General features: G+C 38.6%; 1 protein-coding gene across 3 annotated transcripts in view; it reads right to left on the bottom strand.

The window, feature by feature from the left end:
• Positions 1–5,094: 5,094 nt before the first annotated feature.
• ERCC6 (ERCC excision repair 6, chromatin remodeling factor) overlaps positions 5,095–17,078 on the bottom strand; it is a 44,139-nt gene continuing 32,155 nt past the window's right edge. For all 3 annotated transcript variants that reach the window (XM_053949131.1, XM_053949130.1, XM_053949129.1), the window contains 10 exons: positions 15,925–16,020; positions 13,925–14,143; positions 13,140–13,250; positions 12,582–12,701; positions 11,485–11,579; positions 9,801–9,946; positions 9,013–9,711; positions 8,216–8,417; positions 7,816–7,894; positions 5,095–7,381 (listed from right to left, as the gene is read on the bottom strand). In XM_053949131.1, the coding sequence (XP_053805106.1) occupies positions 6,953–7,381; positions 7,816–7,894; positions 8,216–8,417; positions 9,013–9,711; positions 9,801–9,946; positions 11,485–11,579; positions 12,582–12,701; positions 13,140–13,250; positions 13,925–14,143; positions 15,925–16,020 (2,196 nt within the window). In that variant the 3' untranslated portion in view covers positions 5,095–6,952. The remainder of the gene's footprint in view (positions 7,382–7,815; positions 7,895–8,215; positions 8,418–9,012; positions 9,712–9,800; positions 9,947–11,484; positions 11,580–12,581; positions 12,702–13,139; positions 13,251–13,924; positions 14,144–15,924; positions 16,021–17,078) is intronic.

Below are 17,078 nucleotides of genomic sequence, written 5' to 3'. Positions count from 1 at the left end.
TCCCCGGCACCTTCCCGTCCCACAGCCTGCGGAATGCTCGGGATCCCCGGCACCTTCCCGTCCCACAGCCTGCGGAATGCTCGGGATCCCCGGCACCTTCCCGTCCCACAGCCTGCGGAATCGCCGCTGGTGCGGCCCCGGTGCCAGGGGCTTGGCCGGGCTGCAGGACGGAGGCTGTAGTTCCCCAGACTCTGACTCCGGCCCTACAGCTTCCCAGGGGGAGGAGGCTTGAAGGACAGAGTCCGGGGCTCTGCTAGTGTAGTGCAGCAAGAACAGCCAGATTTTGAAGTATTCAGGGATAGGGGCGGGAATACACATTCTGACGAGCTATTTTAAAGCTTAACTATTTCCCAGAGTCAATTAGTTTTCAATAATTTGCTTTTTCCCACCCACTGGTTGATGAAGGGGATTCCACACCCCCCATCCGCAAAGAAATACTAAAACGGAAAACCAACCCATATGTACCAACCCCAGCCCTACGGATCCTGCAGAGTCATCCTGTTCAAGGTAGTCTGGCAACTTACAGAGGAGCAAATAGACCTTCCTGATGGTTCATGCAGCAGTACCTGTTCTTCGTGTGCCACATTGCGCTGTGCTCTCTTTCCAGGTAGGAAAGTATTGGGAGGTATTTTGTGGGGCAGATAAAAATGTCTACTGGCTCCTCTGCCTAGCCACACGATGTTAGACAGGAGTATTTGCATTGAGCAACCAGATGGACCTATAGGAGAATAAGGTGGGGACAAAGAGGCCACAGCTCCACACAGTCCCGAATTTTTGCCCCATGAAGTACAAAAGGCTAGTGGAGGAAAATGGGAAGCAGTGATGGGTTAATCAGACCAATGTAAAGAGCACTGTTGCAGAACATTAAAGCTTCAGCCAGCTTTGAACCTCAAAATTCTCCAGTTGTCTTGTAAGGGCTGCAGGTATCTCAGCTCATGCCTAACAACAGTGCTGGATGAAATACTACCCATTCAGCTACCTGCCTGACAGCTTGGAAGAAGACTAGTAAGACAGGAGAAATCATCACTACACTGTTTTTCAGTCAACCTAAAAAGCTTTGCTTCCACTCCACCGCTTCTTCACATGCTTATCCTCATAAACCCTACCCTGCCCTTGGGTCTCTTCATTTACTCCCAGTATCCTCTCTAGGCATATACCTTCATTTTTACTCTCAGGATGCTGCTTCCAGACATTAATGTCTGGGAACACATAGCTAGGGTTCCCAAAGAACCTTAACTCTGCCCCAGAGGCAAAGATTTATGAAAAAAATCCTCTCTGTTTAATATAAGCTGGGACCACAAACAACGAAATGTCTCTATCGTAGTGCAACTGCAGAGATTTCAGCCTACAGTTAGCCAAACGTAACCCACTGAGTGCTGTGTTCTTTTATTTTCATATTTCTGATTAGGCAAACAACATAATGAAAGCCTCTCTCCCGATTCTTTTGTAAGACTGCATGACTCACCAGTTATGTAAGCCTTATGCAGGAGTTGGTCATAGCTCCTCTGATGATTCTAAGTCTTGGTTTGCAATTAGTGCAGAGCTTCAACCTCCCTGTTCTGTACAATAAAAATAGGTTCTCTCAACTTACGTGTTGTGAGTAGTGTGGCTTTGGGAGCCCAGGAAAAGCTGTGCATCTGTAGGGAACTATGATAGGCAGTTAACTTAAAATTTTAGGTGGATTCTTTAGAGTTCAGCTTTGGCACTGCTTTCCCTTCTCTCTCAAATGACTGGATAAACAGCTTCTTGGGTCTGAAGAGTTCACAATCATTTGGCTCTCAGGTATAGTGTATGGGTAAGAATGGGGGTATTTATTGTGTGTCCTGCCACATGGTCTTTGATGCCATTGTGGTGAATATAGCATAGCAATACTGAAAAAGCATGGTTACTGCATGGTATTATTAGTGGGCACAGCAAACTTGGGAGCCTTCATTGTACACTTCAGAATTTCATCAAGTTTGGACTGAAGGGCAAGTCCAACATTGCTGTTCAGAAAGGAAGAGCTCAGGTCAGAACACACCATCCCTTCTCTCACTTGTGTCACATTAGCATGAACAGTAAGAGCTGTGGGTAGAGCAGGCTGGAAGCTGCTTCTTAATACAGCTGCCCAACACTTCCGATGTTTTCTGTGCTGGTTTTGTAGTTCCTAATTTAATGACTCACAACAGGTCCATTCTTTCTGGGGAAAAGAAGATTACTTTTCTGCTCTGTGAATGAAACAACGATCTTCTGCAATCTCCCCCGGGTTTTTCAGGCAGGGAGCAGGAACACGAGGTGTTTCACTCAGTTCCATAACAGCTTAGGCCCATTTAAAAAAAAGAAGAGGAATGGCCCTTGCATGAAGGATGTCAGACTCCTCTTCACTTTTAGTGGTAGGAGAGGTAGCAAAACCACACTCACTAGAACAAGTTAAGAATTCCTAAGGAAAGCTTCATCTACTAAGTTTCAGCTGAAGGCACAGGACTGTACCACATCAGCATTACTGTGTGAAGTAGGAGTGGTGACATCACCCCAGAGCCTAGAATAGCAATCCCGTGAGGGCTGGGTAGATGGAGAGCCACTGAGTTAGTAACCATTTAGTATATTCAGCATTTAGTCTCAATGCTGCAACATGGAGTTATAAATGGCCCTAAGTAGCAGAGTGTTTTTACCATGTATCTAATATATAAATACCTCTCCCAGAGGAGATAAACTCCCAAGTGCAGACTTGCCAGCACATCCTGACTCCTAGACATATGCCCTATGCAAGCCCATCAAAAACTGCACTCTCAGCAATTTTCTATGATAGTTTTGTGTAACTTAGAGTTGCTGAATTAATGATCTAGACAATAAAATACCATATTACCTGTTTTTCCATCCAGGGCTTCTTTATACTGTGCTATCATTTCTTGAAGCATTTTTGAAGGACCTGAAAGATGTATTGTTTCCCTCTAAAGACTGTATCCATCAGATGGAGAAACTAACGCAGGAATTAGTGTTATATCCAAACTTACCCAGAGGTTTACAGCAGAAATTCCAGACACTCTTGCTCCTAAAAGACCAAGCAGGTAGATTACTTCACATTTTAAATCAATCTCAGTGACTATGTTACCAAATGTAAAATGTGGAAACAGGAAAAATTAGGAAGAAATGTAGTAATTTCTTAGCCCATACATTGTAAATATGCCAAAATTGGATAAAATTGCTATAGGGTCTCACCATCTTTATATATCTTTTGAGAAGGCATAGCCACCAGCAGCACAAGAGGCATTGCACCATTTTTCCTTGCTGAATCACTGATACAGCTGTTCCACTGTTCTTTAACACCTCTTCCCTTCGAGAGAGAAAACTGCTTAAACTGTGATGACTGGATTTTACATATGAATCACAGCAGTATGCAAAAGGAATTCAAGTTAGTTATTATCCCATCAGTTTAATTATTCATCTACCCAGTTCCTTATTTTAGAAATAAAATTATTTTAGAAGAAAAAGAAAATAATAATTAAGTTTGTCCCTTCTGTTATAGCCTATTGAAAGGCAGAGAATTGCAGCAGTAGAAGACAGCAACATTTAGCCAAGTTTAGCAATCTTGGAATCGAAAGCAAAGCTGACCTTATGACTTGAATACAGCTGTCTATAGATGACTGCCACCTGAAGCCAAAACTTGCAGATGTAAACCCCCACTTCTTTATAGCTTTATTTGGGAGGATGACATTTATTATCTGCAACAGCCTTAATTCTCCACATGGTGCAGCCCTTTAAGAACAGGCTGAGCCACAGACAGAAGTTAGGTATTTCAAAATACTGTATTTAATTACCATTTCTAATCAATCTATCCATTCAGGAATTTACATTTCTTTTGTGGTGGGTCATTATAGTCCAGAAAAGTCAAAGGCCTACAACCTTTAGCTAACTCTTTTTTTCTCTATGTCAAAATTTAGTTCTATAACAGAGATGCGTTACATCTCAGCAAAAGGGTGAATAAGGAGAGTAAGCACCTGGAATAATGCAAAAGGAGGATGGGATGGGAGGACAAGGGAAAACATCTTCATGAGCACAAAGGTTTTTTACCTCCCCCTTTACAAATATGGTTTGAAACCAGAAGGAACAATTACGATGTTTTAACTTCTGCTGTTCAAGTATCAATTCAGCGTGTTTTACCTAAGCAGTATACACAGTTCCCACAACTGCTTACTGAGCAATCAAAGCTTCTGCTATTTAGCTTTCTAGATTTTTATTCAACTGCATTTGTCTGCTCAAATGGTAGGTCACATCCCACAATAGCACAGTCCTCAGCTTTTAGCATATTTACAGGAAAGAAATTTTCAGTAGTTCCCTGTGGTATGCTTTTTTAAATTTCAAGTTTATAATCACTGTTCCATGCTGACATGTCTTTCCTTAGTAAGATTTAGTGGTTTTTCCCCACCTTTATTCCTAATTAATATCTGTATTTTGATTTTTCTTTATCCTCTTTTTTGACTGAGGTAAGAAAACAAAATATAAGAACACACGCATTCCACAGGAGTGATTTTTTGAATCATGCACAGATAAAGTAGCAACTACCAACCACAGCATTAAGCACTTGGAAACTGAGACAGCTAAAGTACAAGATTTGTTTGACTATGCAACACTGTTACTGACGAACTGCTTCAGATATTCTGTGAAGATGTGAAGGAATTCACTTTACACAGGTAAAGTTAAAGAAAAAAAATCAGATGTTTTATGGAATGAAAGTAGAATTTTTCTGACATAACTCTACATTAAAATGTATAGGAGCTATATTATATTCTAGGAAAACTTTTACCTATAAATCAGTAAATCTTTAATCACACATGCTTTTGAGATCAACTACTTACAAATATTTTTTGAGTATTATATTAGTACTTTTTCAGTCCTTAAAGATTTTCAACAAATGCAAGTACTGGAAAAAGGCTAGTTAGGATGCATAATTTGAAATTGTATGGATAATAGAAATATAATTAAAGATAAGATGAATAATTTGGTTGTATGCAAAGCATACAGAAGATGCCTCCCTGCCCACTCTTCCCAGTGCCCAATGACTTCTAGAACACATTTTTGTTTTTCCTTTTTTAATAAGTCCATAAAAGCCAAGAATTTATAAAAAGTACATGCAAGTTTATTTACATTAACAGATCAAGAAGCTGCAAACTCTCCTTAGTATACAGGAACGATGTCTTTAAAATTGTCAGTTTAAATAAAACAGACACCAAAACTAACAGCTAAGGTGACAACAGCAGCTTTGCTGACTGCTGAATTCCTGGTTTGTCGCTGGGATAAGTAGAGATGCATCCCCCTGCATGACATATCAAGTCATATCAACAGCAGCTGCAGCCCAAGTTCCTTGTTTCACTCTTTTTTGAAAGAGGGAATATAAATGGGATCAGAAAAAGAGATGTTCGAAGTCCCATCTTTAAATGCTATTAGGAAAAGAAACATTCTTGAATTGTCTGCCCTGCCTAATTCCAGCCTCTGAAAGGCCAAGAAGCACCACTTCTTGCAAATCTCTACAGACCCTTTATCATTGAGCAAAAACAAGAGGAAGAGCCATTGGAAGTTTCTAAAAGTTTTTTTTTTTTTTTTACAAAAAGAAAGTTTGTATTCTTGTTTCACCATTCATCTTTGAATACTTGTACTTCCACTTAAAGTAAACAAGGTAATTTCATAGTGAAAAAAAAGCTAAAACTAGCTCAGCTTTCCATAGCTTAGGGATAGGAAGGACATTAGGCATATGTATCTATTCCTAGTTTAAGCCATACAGTAATTTGATGTTGCTGCAACAATGTGGTTTTCTTCTCAAAATCTGTCCACACTTCCCACCTTAAAATTTCCCTGTGCAGCACACGAGTACCTTGAAGACAGACCCAATGCTGTACTTGGATTTGCTACAAAGAACTGGTATTAGAGCTTACCCAACTGTCAAGAAATTTTAAGTTTTCCCTACTTATAGAAGATGAACTTTGAAGATGTATACAGAAGATGTAACTTTGATATATGCTCCAACTACGCCCAAAAATGGTTATGGTGAGTAAAACACAGTGACACCCTTCCCCCTCTGACCAGCTAACACCCCAGTCTATATCAAGGTATAAAATTTTAAGTGGTAGGAGGTAACTGGCCATAAATCACAGTGAAACATATGAACATTTAGTGAGATTTCAATTTTAAGTCCACAACCTGTGACAAACATAACAGTTATTGTTGCCTCAATTTTAAGAAATACTGTAAAGCAAGCACTTGCCAGTGTTTGTATGGGATTGTAACTGGATTGCTGATTATGGTATTAATGGTTGCTCTGGAATTTAGTAAGTCTTTCATAATTATCAATTGTCAGTAAACACAATATCCTGCTACACTTTCCATTTTCTGCGGTTAAACCATCATGGCATTAGAATTCTTTCCCAAGTTAGTTAAACATTACAACAAAATTCTCACTACTGATGTAAGTTACAGAAAATGATTCTGATGCACTTGTCAGTACAAGTGATTCTCTCATGCTAACTACAATCATCTCCCCTCCGCCCCTTTTTTTTTTGATGGCACACTGTGTGCCCTATGACCATTCAAGTAATAAACAGGAAATCAAGGAAGTAGTTTTCTGTAATTTCACAGAAATCAAAGTCTGACAACCCATGGCAACATCCAGGGTTCTTATTGTAATAAAAGGTCAGTATATGTTCTTCATCACATTTATATTAAGATTTCTTTTGAAGAAAAGGTGCTGATAGTTTGTATTGTTTCATCTATGAGGTAGATGGCACTTTTATATAAATAGTGTAAATCACAAATTAAGTTAGCTTTAAGCCTGCAACAAGTCCTGCACCACTGACTGTTCAAGGCATTAATTAATTCAGGAATACAAAATACTTCAAGATTTTCAAAGTCACACAATGTTCCTCCTTTGAGAGGAGAATGGTGGTCAGCTGGACACAGAGGTGCCTTCACTGATCAAGGGTCATCGGAATTCTGGCTTTAGCCTCCAGACCCCTTCCCCGTTTGGGCTCCTATGGAAGGTGCAGATATTGCGGAGCAGTTCTCTAAAGACACAGGAGTGCTCCGCAGGCAGTTTGGACTCAAATTCCTGCAGCAGCTCCCGCGTGCTGGCCTCGCCATCCACGCGCGCCTGGAACGCCAGGAAGTTCCGCAGATCCACAAGCAGTTCATCGTATTCTGTCGAACCCTGGACTGGGGCAGGTGCTGGCTGATGATTCTCATCGCCCTCATTCCTTGTCTGTTGTGGTAAAACAAGGTGGTTTCTTGCCCTCATACGAGCTAATAAGGATGAAGAGTCCAGAGCACTGGATGACGATTCTCCAGATTTTCCATTGAAGTGCTCACTGGAACTACACTTCCTTATATTTTGTTTCTTTATTGTATCTCCATCCTGCAAATAAACACACAAACTATGGGGAAAATTGCATTTTGAGACATTCAATTCACAGAATCTATTAAACAAAATCTGCCTGTTGTTTAGACTTAAATAACAAACACCACCACTCAGAACTTGGTCATCTGAAATATACCATAAAGAGGTGATGTATTCTGGTCTCAACTTTAGAACTTAAGAAGCAAAAGAAAACGTTGCTGGTTTTGAGACAGATAAGCAAACCATGGTGCAATTTGTGACTGCTGTATCTAACTAGATTTCATCAAAACAAAAAAATCAAAGTCACAGGTAACTAAAAATTCTAGAATTCTACATAATCATACAACAAATGCATATGACACATCTACAGTGTAAGTTGGATTTGTCACATAAATCATAACAATTCACATATATCAGCTATTAAAATAAAAATGTTAGCTTTTGTTTCTTACCTTGTGCTTCTTTGCAGGTGATGCACAAGTGGAATGTGAGGAAAGTAGCATGGAATTTCTTTTTTGACCAAACCGACTCCTAAAAATCCATGAAAGAATGAACTCCATGAAACATCCTTCTCAAAATGACTATGATAATTTTTTCAAAGACAGACTGGGTTTGTGTTTTAGGGTTCTCAAGAGCTCTCTGCTAAGCTCTCTCCTACTTTGCAACAATAATGCTTTCTTTGTACTACAGAGCAGACTACCTATGCTTGTAACATGCTTTCATGTCTATATTAAATATAAAACATGCACACAACTGATGCCTGTTACTGCAAATACTAAGACAAAAAAATGTGTATCTTTTACATCCTAAGCATCCTCTGCTTTGGGAAAGCAGAGTGAGAACTGAACTCACTTTATTCCTGATGGTGCACCTGAAAGACCACTTGTGCCTGTCCAGGTTGGCACACCAGAAGCAGCTCCTAAACATTGCTGACGAGAGAGTCTTAGGGCTCTCAAGGCATCCTGGGCCACTCTGCTTGCTTCTGCTTCCTCCAGCACATGGTCTGCACTGGAAGCGTCCATAATGGCATCATGCTTCATAACACTGTGTACCCCTAAAACCAGAGGATAAAAAAGACGAAGGAGGACATCTCTTAATTTATGTGAAAATCAAATATTCACTTTTTAAGTGAATGCCACAATTACATTTTTCCTTCTTCAGGGTGATTATATTAAGCACATCAGTATAGTAATTTCTAATGAGAGAACCCCCTTCTTTATCAGTTAAGTAATCAATCTGACAGCAAATCACTTCTGGTGTGCTGATGAGGTCATTATTCACAACAGACCTGGCAATTATGTGGGCAAATTGATCATTTCCATTGTTATGGACCGGACAGACAGAAGTGAAACCCTTGTGTAAATGAAGGTTGATTACATCCTGGAAATATCCAGGAGAAACACTGCATATACTTCTATATGTAGAAATGTGGATCTCTCTGAACAGTTTGTGCCAAGGTAATTAGCAAATTTGTAACTGGAAATAAATTTAAATTAAATTTAAACAATGAACATTTTAAGTTTCACTAAAGTAACAGAACAAACATGTTTTTTATTGTAGCTCTATCAGAGGAACAGATCTGCTCTTTCTCTCATTTGCATAAGTTTCATATACCACTGTTTAGTCAGCAGCCAAACAACAACTGTTACCTGATTTTTTGAAAAGTTTCTGCAAAACATAGTCATCATTTTTCTTTGAGTCTTGCTCTTCACTGTTGTCCCTTCTGTATTGCTTTTGTTTCACTAGATGAGGAATGCGCTTTCCTTCAAATTTGGCATCTTTGTGATGTTTCTTCTTAGATTTATCTCTGTTGCTCTCATGCGACAGCATATCCACCTTGTGCTTTGTTTTAGAGATACACTTAAAATGATTCTTATCAAATTGCCCATCTTCAGTTTTAGCATCCTGCTTTTCCCAAGGGCCAGCTGCATCACAAGTGAGGCTAAGATCTGTCCTGGCATCTGCATTAGTCGCTCCATGTCCCTCACCAGCCACCACGGCAGTCAGACCTTCTGCATTTGCTGCAGACCCTGCACTGCATGGCACCAACTGCGACATGAATTTGTCATCACTTTCCAAGCATTCCTCCTTGCTCTTATTGAATGAGCTTGTATCAGCAGCAGCTTGTGCATTATCTTTTGGAGAGCTATTTTGGTCAAAGGCTTCTAAAGTTCCCTTGGTTTCCTCACTTGTCTCTATTGCTTTAGGAGAAGAATCTTTCATGTGTGTGGTGGAATAGGAATTGGACGACTTCTTCTTCTTGTGTGAGCTGCTTTCTGCAACATGGACATCACATTTAGAAGTGCCATTAGCAGGTGGCTTTGGGACTTGAACATCTGAACCAGTACCTGAGGGATGAATAAAATTAGTATCCATTTAACAAACAATTAAGACATTTTTTTTTCTTCCAAACAAATAGAAAAAAACCCCCATGTACCTGCAAAAATTGCACTTGTTTCTGTCCCCTGAGACGCATCTGGGCTGTTCAGAGTAAATAGTTCATAAAGGTCATTGGATTTGAAGAAGCGATTCTGCTTAGGGTCTTTCAGCACTCTATTTGTTAAAAATTGTTTGAAGATTTGTCTAAAAAAGAAAAAAAATATTTTGTGTGTGAAACAATGTCTAGCTATGTTTAAGTACTGAGTACAGTACTCAAACAGAAAACTATAAGCACAAACATTACCCTGCAGAGCAATTAAGCAGTGGGAAGATGATGTTAGTTTCCAAAAGACCATCTTGAGTTAGTAACTTTCAAACAACCAAGTAAATTGTTAAACACAGGGATTTATTATTTTGCAACAACCTCATAACACAACAGGTAACCACTATCCTGAGATGTCCTATGAGGCATCCCGTAACTAAGCAATAAATAACTTCACAGCTAGAACTTTTTTGTCCATTAAAATTGAAAAGCTTGCATATGTAACAATGAAACAATCAGAAAGCTCCTGAAAGAAAAAACTACAGCTTGTTAAAATGACAACATTTTATGGGTTCAATTGATTGGAGGAATCAAAAGCAGCAGAGTAGCTCAGTCTGATGGTGATGACTGGATGACAGACACTGAAAAGGGGAATCAGACTTGTGGCTGAGAAGAAAAGAGCCTACCTGCAGATGACCAAAAGGAACAAATCTGTAGGACAACAAAGCTGCAAGAAATCTTCTAGTATTGGTAAAACTGCTTCTGTGCCATATTTGTACTACATAGTGCCTAAAGCAAGATCTGTTTTTTTCTGTACAAAAAGTACATCCCTAAATCGAACTGGAAATCAGTTCTCTCAAACAGTTTTATCACACTTTTGGTTCTGTTGAGATTAAGCAGGGAAACTGTTTTTAAATTCAGTGGTCAAAATACTAGGTTTTCATGTACAGGCAAGAAACACAGGAAAACAGTAAGTGTGGACATTTCATTATTTAGACCTTTTTGTTCTTCTGAATTTTCCAAGAGGGTATTTCAGCCATTTGGAATTCACGTGAGTGAAGCCAACTACTGAGAAAGCTGAATGGGAAAGCAAACCAAAAAGATTTCATTGATTTTGAAATACAAGCACTTCAAAGGCTTTAGCTACACTTTGGAATAAATAACATGAATATGACTGGTAGTTATTGGGATTTCATTCTTTCACTTTGGAATGAATTGGGAATAAAATCAAATTGGGTTTGCACAGTAGTAAACAGATCTCTGTACCACATATATCTTGATACATCCCAAGGAGAATATAAAGAACTTGATGATTTGAATTTGCATTTCAGACTAGTTGAGTCTCATGTTTTGAATAAGGTGCTCACTGTTTTCTGTCTATGCCTCATACTATGTTTTACAGTGAATTCTGGATGTGCTGGACACAACTGCTGGAACAGACTGATAAGGTACATTTAACACATGGGTCTTGCTGCTAGGGATGGAGCAGTACACCTGGGAGTCTAGTATGAGAAAAAGGTTCTCCATTTCTCAGTAGAAACTTCTAAAAGTTTTCTATGATGTGCCCATCATCACCTAGGTTGGGGATTACAAGCAATGTGTTCACGTGCATAAGTTATGTCACTGTTACACCACTTTGGATTTGCTCAAAGCATTTTCCTGAGCATGCAGCTGTATCCAAGAAATCATTCTGACTGACCTGTGGTATATCTTCTCCTCAATAGTCCCTGCAGTAAGCAGCCTATACACAGTCACCTCTTTCTTCTGGCCTATTCTCCAAGCACGTTCCCGAGCCTGGAACACAAAAAGTTTGGTTACCAGATATGAGCCTCTCCTCGTGTCTGACAGAGAGCTCTTTCAAACTTAATTTGGACATTTAACAAATACTTCAAGAAGTGGCATATCTAGAGCATATAATAATTAACTCAGCAGGAGAGGAAAAAGATTTAGAAAGTCTCCAATTGTACCAAGAAATCTATGCAAAAATTATCAATAAATAGATTATGTTAAAATCAGAACTTTTGTCTAGAATATGTACTTTACATAGACTTATTCCAGAAGGAAATTTCACAATGGAGTGTTAATACACACCTTTCCTTTGAACTTCTTTTTTAACTTAACCGAAATTTTTCCTACAAACATCTTGAACCAACCACTAATACAGAGAATTCTAAGTCAGACACTTGCAGATCTCAGAGCTACATAGGATTTCTACAAAACGGCTTCTTCCTCTCAAACTCCTAAGCACCATATAACTGCTTACGTGATTTGATACATCAGTCTTACCACACCATGAGATGAGATAATGAAAAACTTCTAGCTGCTTAGAGCAGCTCTCCAAGGTCATAGCTACATATCATTATCTAGTGAGAAAGCCATTGTGAGCAGCATCTGTTCTCCTTTTCTCACCCTGCATTGTCATCACCAACACTCCTGCCTGTTCAAGAGCTTGCACAGCTGTACTTTCCCTTTAGAAACATCAGGTTTATTTATTTTAAAAACACAGGCCATTTGAACTGTTTGTTTGACTGCACTGTAACTGACTACATGAATCAACAACACTGGAGAGTGGTAAGGTATAACAGCATATAGGGGATGTGGTGGGAACCACTTAAATTGGCTTTGCCACAAGAGTAATCATGATGTGGAGCTGCACCCTAAGTGACCATTGCTGGGAACAGCAACTTAGGAAGGAGCAACATAGTGCTTTAACACTACTTGAGGAGATAAATGACATTTTGTCTTCAGTTTTATTTCAACTTAGCTGGTAAATGGAATGTAATAAATCAAACTCACCTGTGTGTCTACACTGGGATTCCAGTCAGGATCATAAATAATAACCCGGTCAGCACCAACCAAGTTAACTCCAATGCCACCAACACGAGTTGTTAGAAGAAAAAGAAATATGGATTTGTCCTGTGACGCAAGAGAGAATTTACTAAAGCAAGAATTAGCAAAATGTAACATTAAATAAAATAATTTTTTCCTGGATTATTTTATCAGCATTATATGCAAAGATGCAAAGGAAGGCAAGAGAAGGAACACATTTCCTTGCTCATCTAGTATTTCTTTTGACAAATAAAAGTAGCCTGATCTAAATTTCATTTATTGTTATCCAATAAAATTGCTTTTCCTCTTTCTCAAATCTTTTCTTAGCAGAAAACCCAACTTATGTGTGAAATAAGAGATTACTTTTTCCCCCTCTCTCAGAAAGACAGGGGTTTCATTTCACTGAACTCCCCAGTTTTGTCTCTCCAACCTGAAGCAGTATATTTAAAAACAGAACAAAAAGGAATGGAAGAACTCAGTCATAGTCATTAATATGTATTCATGTGTGGGATGGGAACATCTCACCTCATTGTATTTTGTTACAAGAGGCTGTCTGGAAGCTACTGCTGTGGTGCCATCCATCCTGAGGTAGGAATAGTTTCTGTATCTCACAAAGACTTCAAGTATCTGCATCATCTGTGGTGATGGAAAAAATTTAATGAAATCCAGACATGAAGACTCAGCATCTGTATGATGAACCTGTAAGAATTGCTGGTACTAAATGACAGAAAACCGATTTATGTAAATGGGGAAAAAAAAAAAAATCACAGCTGAATGCAGTGGAATAGTTGAGCTTGGTTTGGAAGTCCAGGGCCATAGCTTCAAGACAATTAAACAGACTGGGGTGCACCATCCCAAGGATATCCACAAAAGGAAGACAAAATTGTGAGTACATAGGGAAAACAAACAAAGGTCACTGCCTGTGCCACTGTCCCAAAGGGAGCGATTCTGAGGATCAGATGTGCACAGGCATTACACAGAGCATGCAAACTGCCCACCAACTGTGTCCTGAAACTTCACAGCAGGGACAGCCTGGTACCACATGGCTACAGCTGATACAGCTTTGACCCAGTGTATTGAAACCGGGCCACTGCCACAATGCTGTGTCATTCCAGTAAAGCTTACTGAGTTTGGGAACTGGTCTCTGATTATTCCAAAGACATCAGTCATTTCAGTAACTTTTTCAGTAAGACATTCATTTTATGAGAAAGACACTACAAAAGGTGGTTCTACTTACAGTTTTTTTGAACTCTCACACATGTTTTAAGTAATAGTAATAGCTAAAATTTAAAAAAATTAGCTCATCTTACCTGTCTTGACTGAGTGAAAAACAGCACTCTGTGACCTTGCTTGTGCCATATTTTCAGCAAGGATTCTACCACTATCATTTTTCCAGAACGTTTCCAATATCCAAACTGATTTGGATCCTCCGCTTCAGCATCTGGCACACTCTTCAAAATTCTGGGACTATCAGCAACAAAGTCAGGGTGATTGCAAATCTTTCTTAAAGTTGATAGTCCCAAGAGAATCTAAAGAATACAAGAGAAGAATATTTCTATTTTCATGACAAATACTTGTATCTATATCGTTTGTGGAAAAAAAAAAAAAACCAGCAACAGATTAATCCACTCATCATCAATGTTTATTTTTAATAATGTTTTGATGCTAATACTTTTTAAAGGGAAAGTTTTAGGAAAAATCAGTACAAAAGAAAGTGATTGAAATTTTATCTACTTGTGAGCCTATTCTGGTGACAATGTTAAGGGAATTCTGCAACAATATCCACACTAGTAAAACCAGTCCCTCCCTAGCTGTAAGGCCATGTTTTTCTCACTCAAGAGGAAAAATGCCACTAATTTGTTTCTTGAAATTATCATGTCTTTCCTTCCAGCTCCTACCATGTTAGTAGGTACCTTAAGAAAGTCAAACCACGACAAGGATAGTCAGTGTACTCACCAGAATGCCTGATAACAAAGAATAAATGAATTAACATATTTGACAAACATACGAAACTGAAATTACCACTTTTGATGCCACGTTAGTAGGGTTCTATTCAGTTATTCATTCAGTAATATTACAAGTGTTATTTAAACTTCTGAATATTCTGAAAAATGAACTAGCTTGAAACAGTGAATCCCTCAGTATTCTAGCACTACAAGCTGGATAAGCCTGCCCATAATTTATAGCTTGTCTTTACAGCTGGGATTTGCTGTTGTCATCACAGAATATCTAATAAAAGCATTGACATTTACTGTTCAAAATTTTCAGATCCCTAGTAAATATGATAGTCCATTTTGTAACATCTTTGGTAAATTTCTGCAGATAGTCTTGTACAAGCCATCGCTAAAAGAACAAGGTCCTTAAAGAAATTTTCACTGGGATAATTAAAATGGCTATGCACTTGAAAAAACTCGCCCACTATACCTTTGTAAGATCTGCAAAATTAAAAAAAATCAAAACAGTAATAAGGTCAATGTGTTCTGTGTATGGGACTGCATATATATGGCTGTGCTGACCATACAACTGACTGGAGCCACTGGGTATGCAGCGAGAAGGGATTTCACAGTTCACAAGACAAGAAAATATGGCAAATGACACATTATAGCCAACACATAATACCTCTCCTCCTACAAACAAGGGCTAAAATGGAAGGCAGACACATCCATTGCATGCATAAAAATGTCAAATGAACCAGATGTGTGCAACAGAGGAGTCACAGGGAATAGCAGATTCTACACAGGCAGCAGCAGCCAGCAACTGAAAATGTACCCCAATTATGCCTTTCACTAGGCCACAGCAACTTCAACACTTACACTGTGAGGATGGAGGCAGAAGATGTTCAGAAGTGACTAGTATGACGGTAACTAGGATGTTTGCTTATTTGCTCTGCTTTCTGTTAATACTGTGAAATCATCAACTATTGCATAACAAAGTTATAACACCTGGATTGCGCTCTCAGGACTAACTATGCTTTTCCTTTGCTTTGCTTGGGCAATTAGTTAAAAGCATGAATACTGTTACCTACAACAGGTCATCCAAAAAGCCAGGATTTGTTCGCAAGATCACAAACATATTGTGAAGCTCATTCCATTCTTTCTTTTATCTGGTCGTGTCACTACATACGGATCACTAACTCAAATATATTTCATCTAACATTTCTGAGAAAAAAAAGAAAGACTACTACAAAAACTGAATAGAGATCAGTGTGTTTGCTTCCCTTACTGCTCAGATTCCAGCAAGAAGAGTGCAAGGGCCAGTCCATGATTTTATCCATCAAACTCTACCCGTCACTATCCTTATTAATGCCCACCTGCATGTCTCCATTGAGAATCTGGTAAACTTCTTTAGAGTTGATGTAATTTTGATAGATTTGACGCTGCTCCTCTGTCAAACGGCAAAAGAGGACCTACAAAACAAACCAACCACTCAAGCCCAACCTGTATGAATTTCAGAATTTTACCATGTGCTACAATGAAACTTCACAGATGTTTGACATACTGAAATACTAAGGTAAAAGACACTGCATAGGAATCACTAGAAATAAAAAAAAATTGTTTAGAGAATGATCATTAAGATGAGTTTAATGAGGTTTTATGTGCTCTTTCCCAGTAGTTAGATTTTCCCCTCAATTCGTTTTCATTTTGGAAGTGTTGCCATTTTCTAGTTTTAATGAGGTAACTGTGCAACGTTAGCATTCTCTTAAAGCTATGTTTATAGTAAACTCTTTCCATTGTGTGTCTGTCACGTCCCTTACAACTTGCAAATTCTTAGAAATTTAGCAGATGTGGTCTGTCCTGTCTTTAGACCTAAGCATGAAATATAATGATTTCTCAGGTGCTCTGATGGGCTAAAATTGATCAAAATCACTTCTTTGCATCCTGCAAGGCACCCAACATTATGCTGTAAATCAAACTGATGTAGTGTCCTGTGACTGGCAAGAGCAAAACTCAGATTTGTTTGAACTGTCTATGATGACATTCTTTAGATTAAGGAGCCCAGACTCTTTAATATCTACACATTAAAAAGTTGGTTTAAAATAGTATATAAAAATTTAAAAAATGGTTAAAAAGAGATCATTAGACTGCATATACACAGTATGGCCTACTTCTTTGTTATGTACATTTCAGCGCTGTCTTACAAAGACTAACATGACTACTTCTCTTTTAAAGTGAGATGACAGGAAAGGAGTCAGGATAGAAGATAAATGCCTGAAGCACTGAAACCTGAAGAAGTAGCTAATAATTACAAGTGAGTATTTGTAGGAATTTCAGTTAACCAATACTTTCAACCTCCTCTACTTTGAATGAAAATGTTTCCTAAAGAAACATACCACCTAGTAGTAAAGCAAACAAGTTTCAGACCACAAGGCTAGTATTTTGAAAATTAATTATAATGTATAGGCCAGCTAGCTTGCAATATGAACAACTGCCAGCAAGTATTTCTGTATTATTTGCAGCCCAAATT

This window comes from Vidua chalybeata, chromosome 8 (assembly GCF_026979565.1).
Source record: "Vidua chalybeata isolate OUT-0048 chromosome 8, bVidCha1 merged haplotype, whole genome shotgun sequence".
Lineage (NCBI taxonomy): Eukaryota > Metazoa > Chordata > Aves > Passeriformes > Viduidae > Vidua > Vidua chalybeata.
Note: the sequence above shows the minus strand (reverse complement) of the source record. Positions and strands in the feature narration are given on the sequence as shown.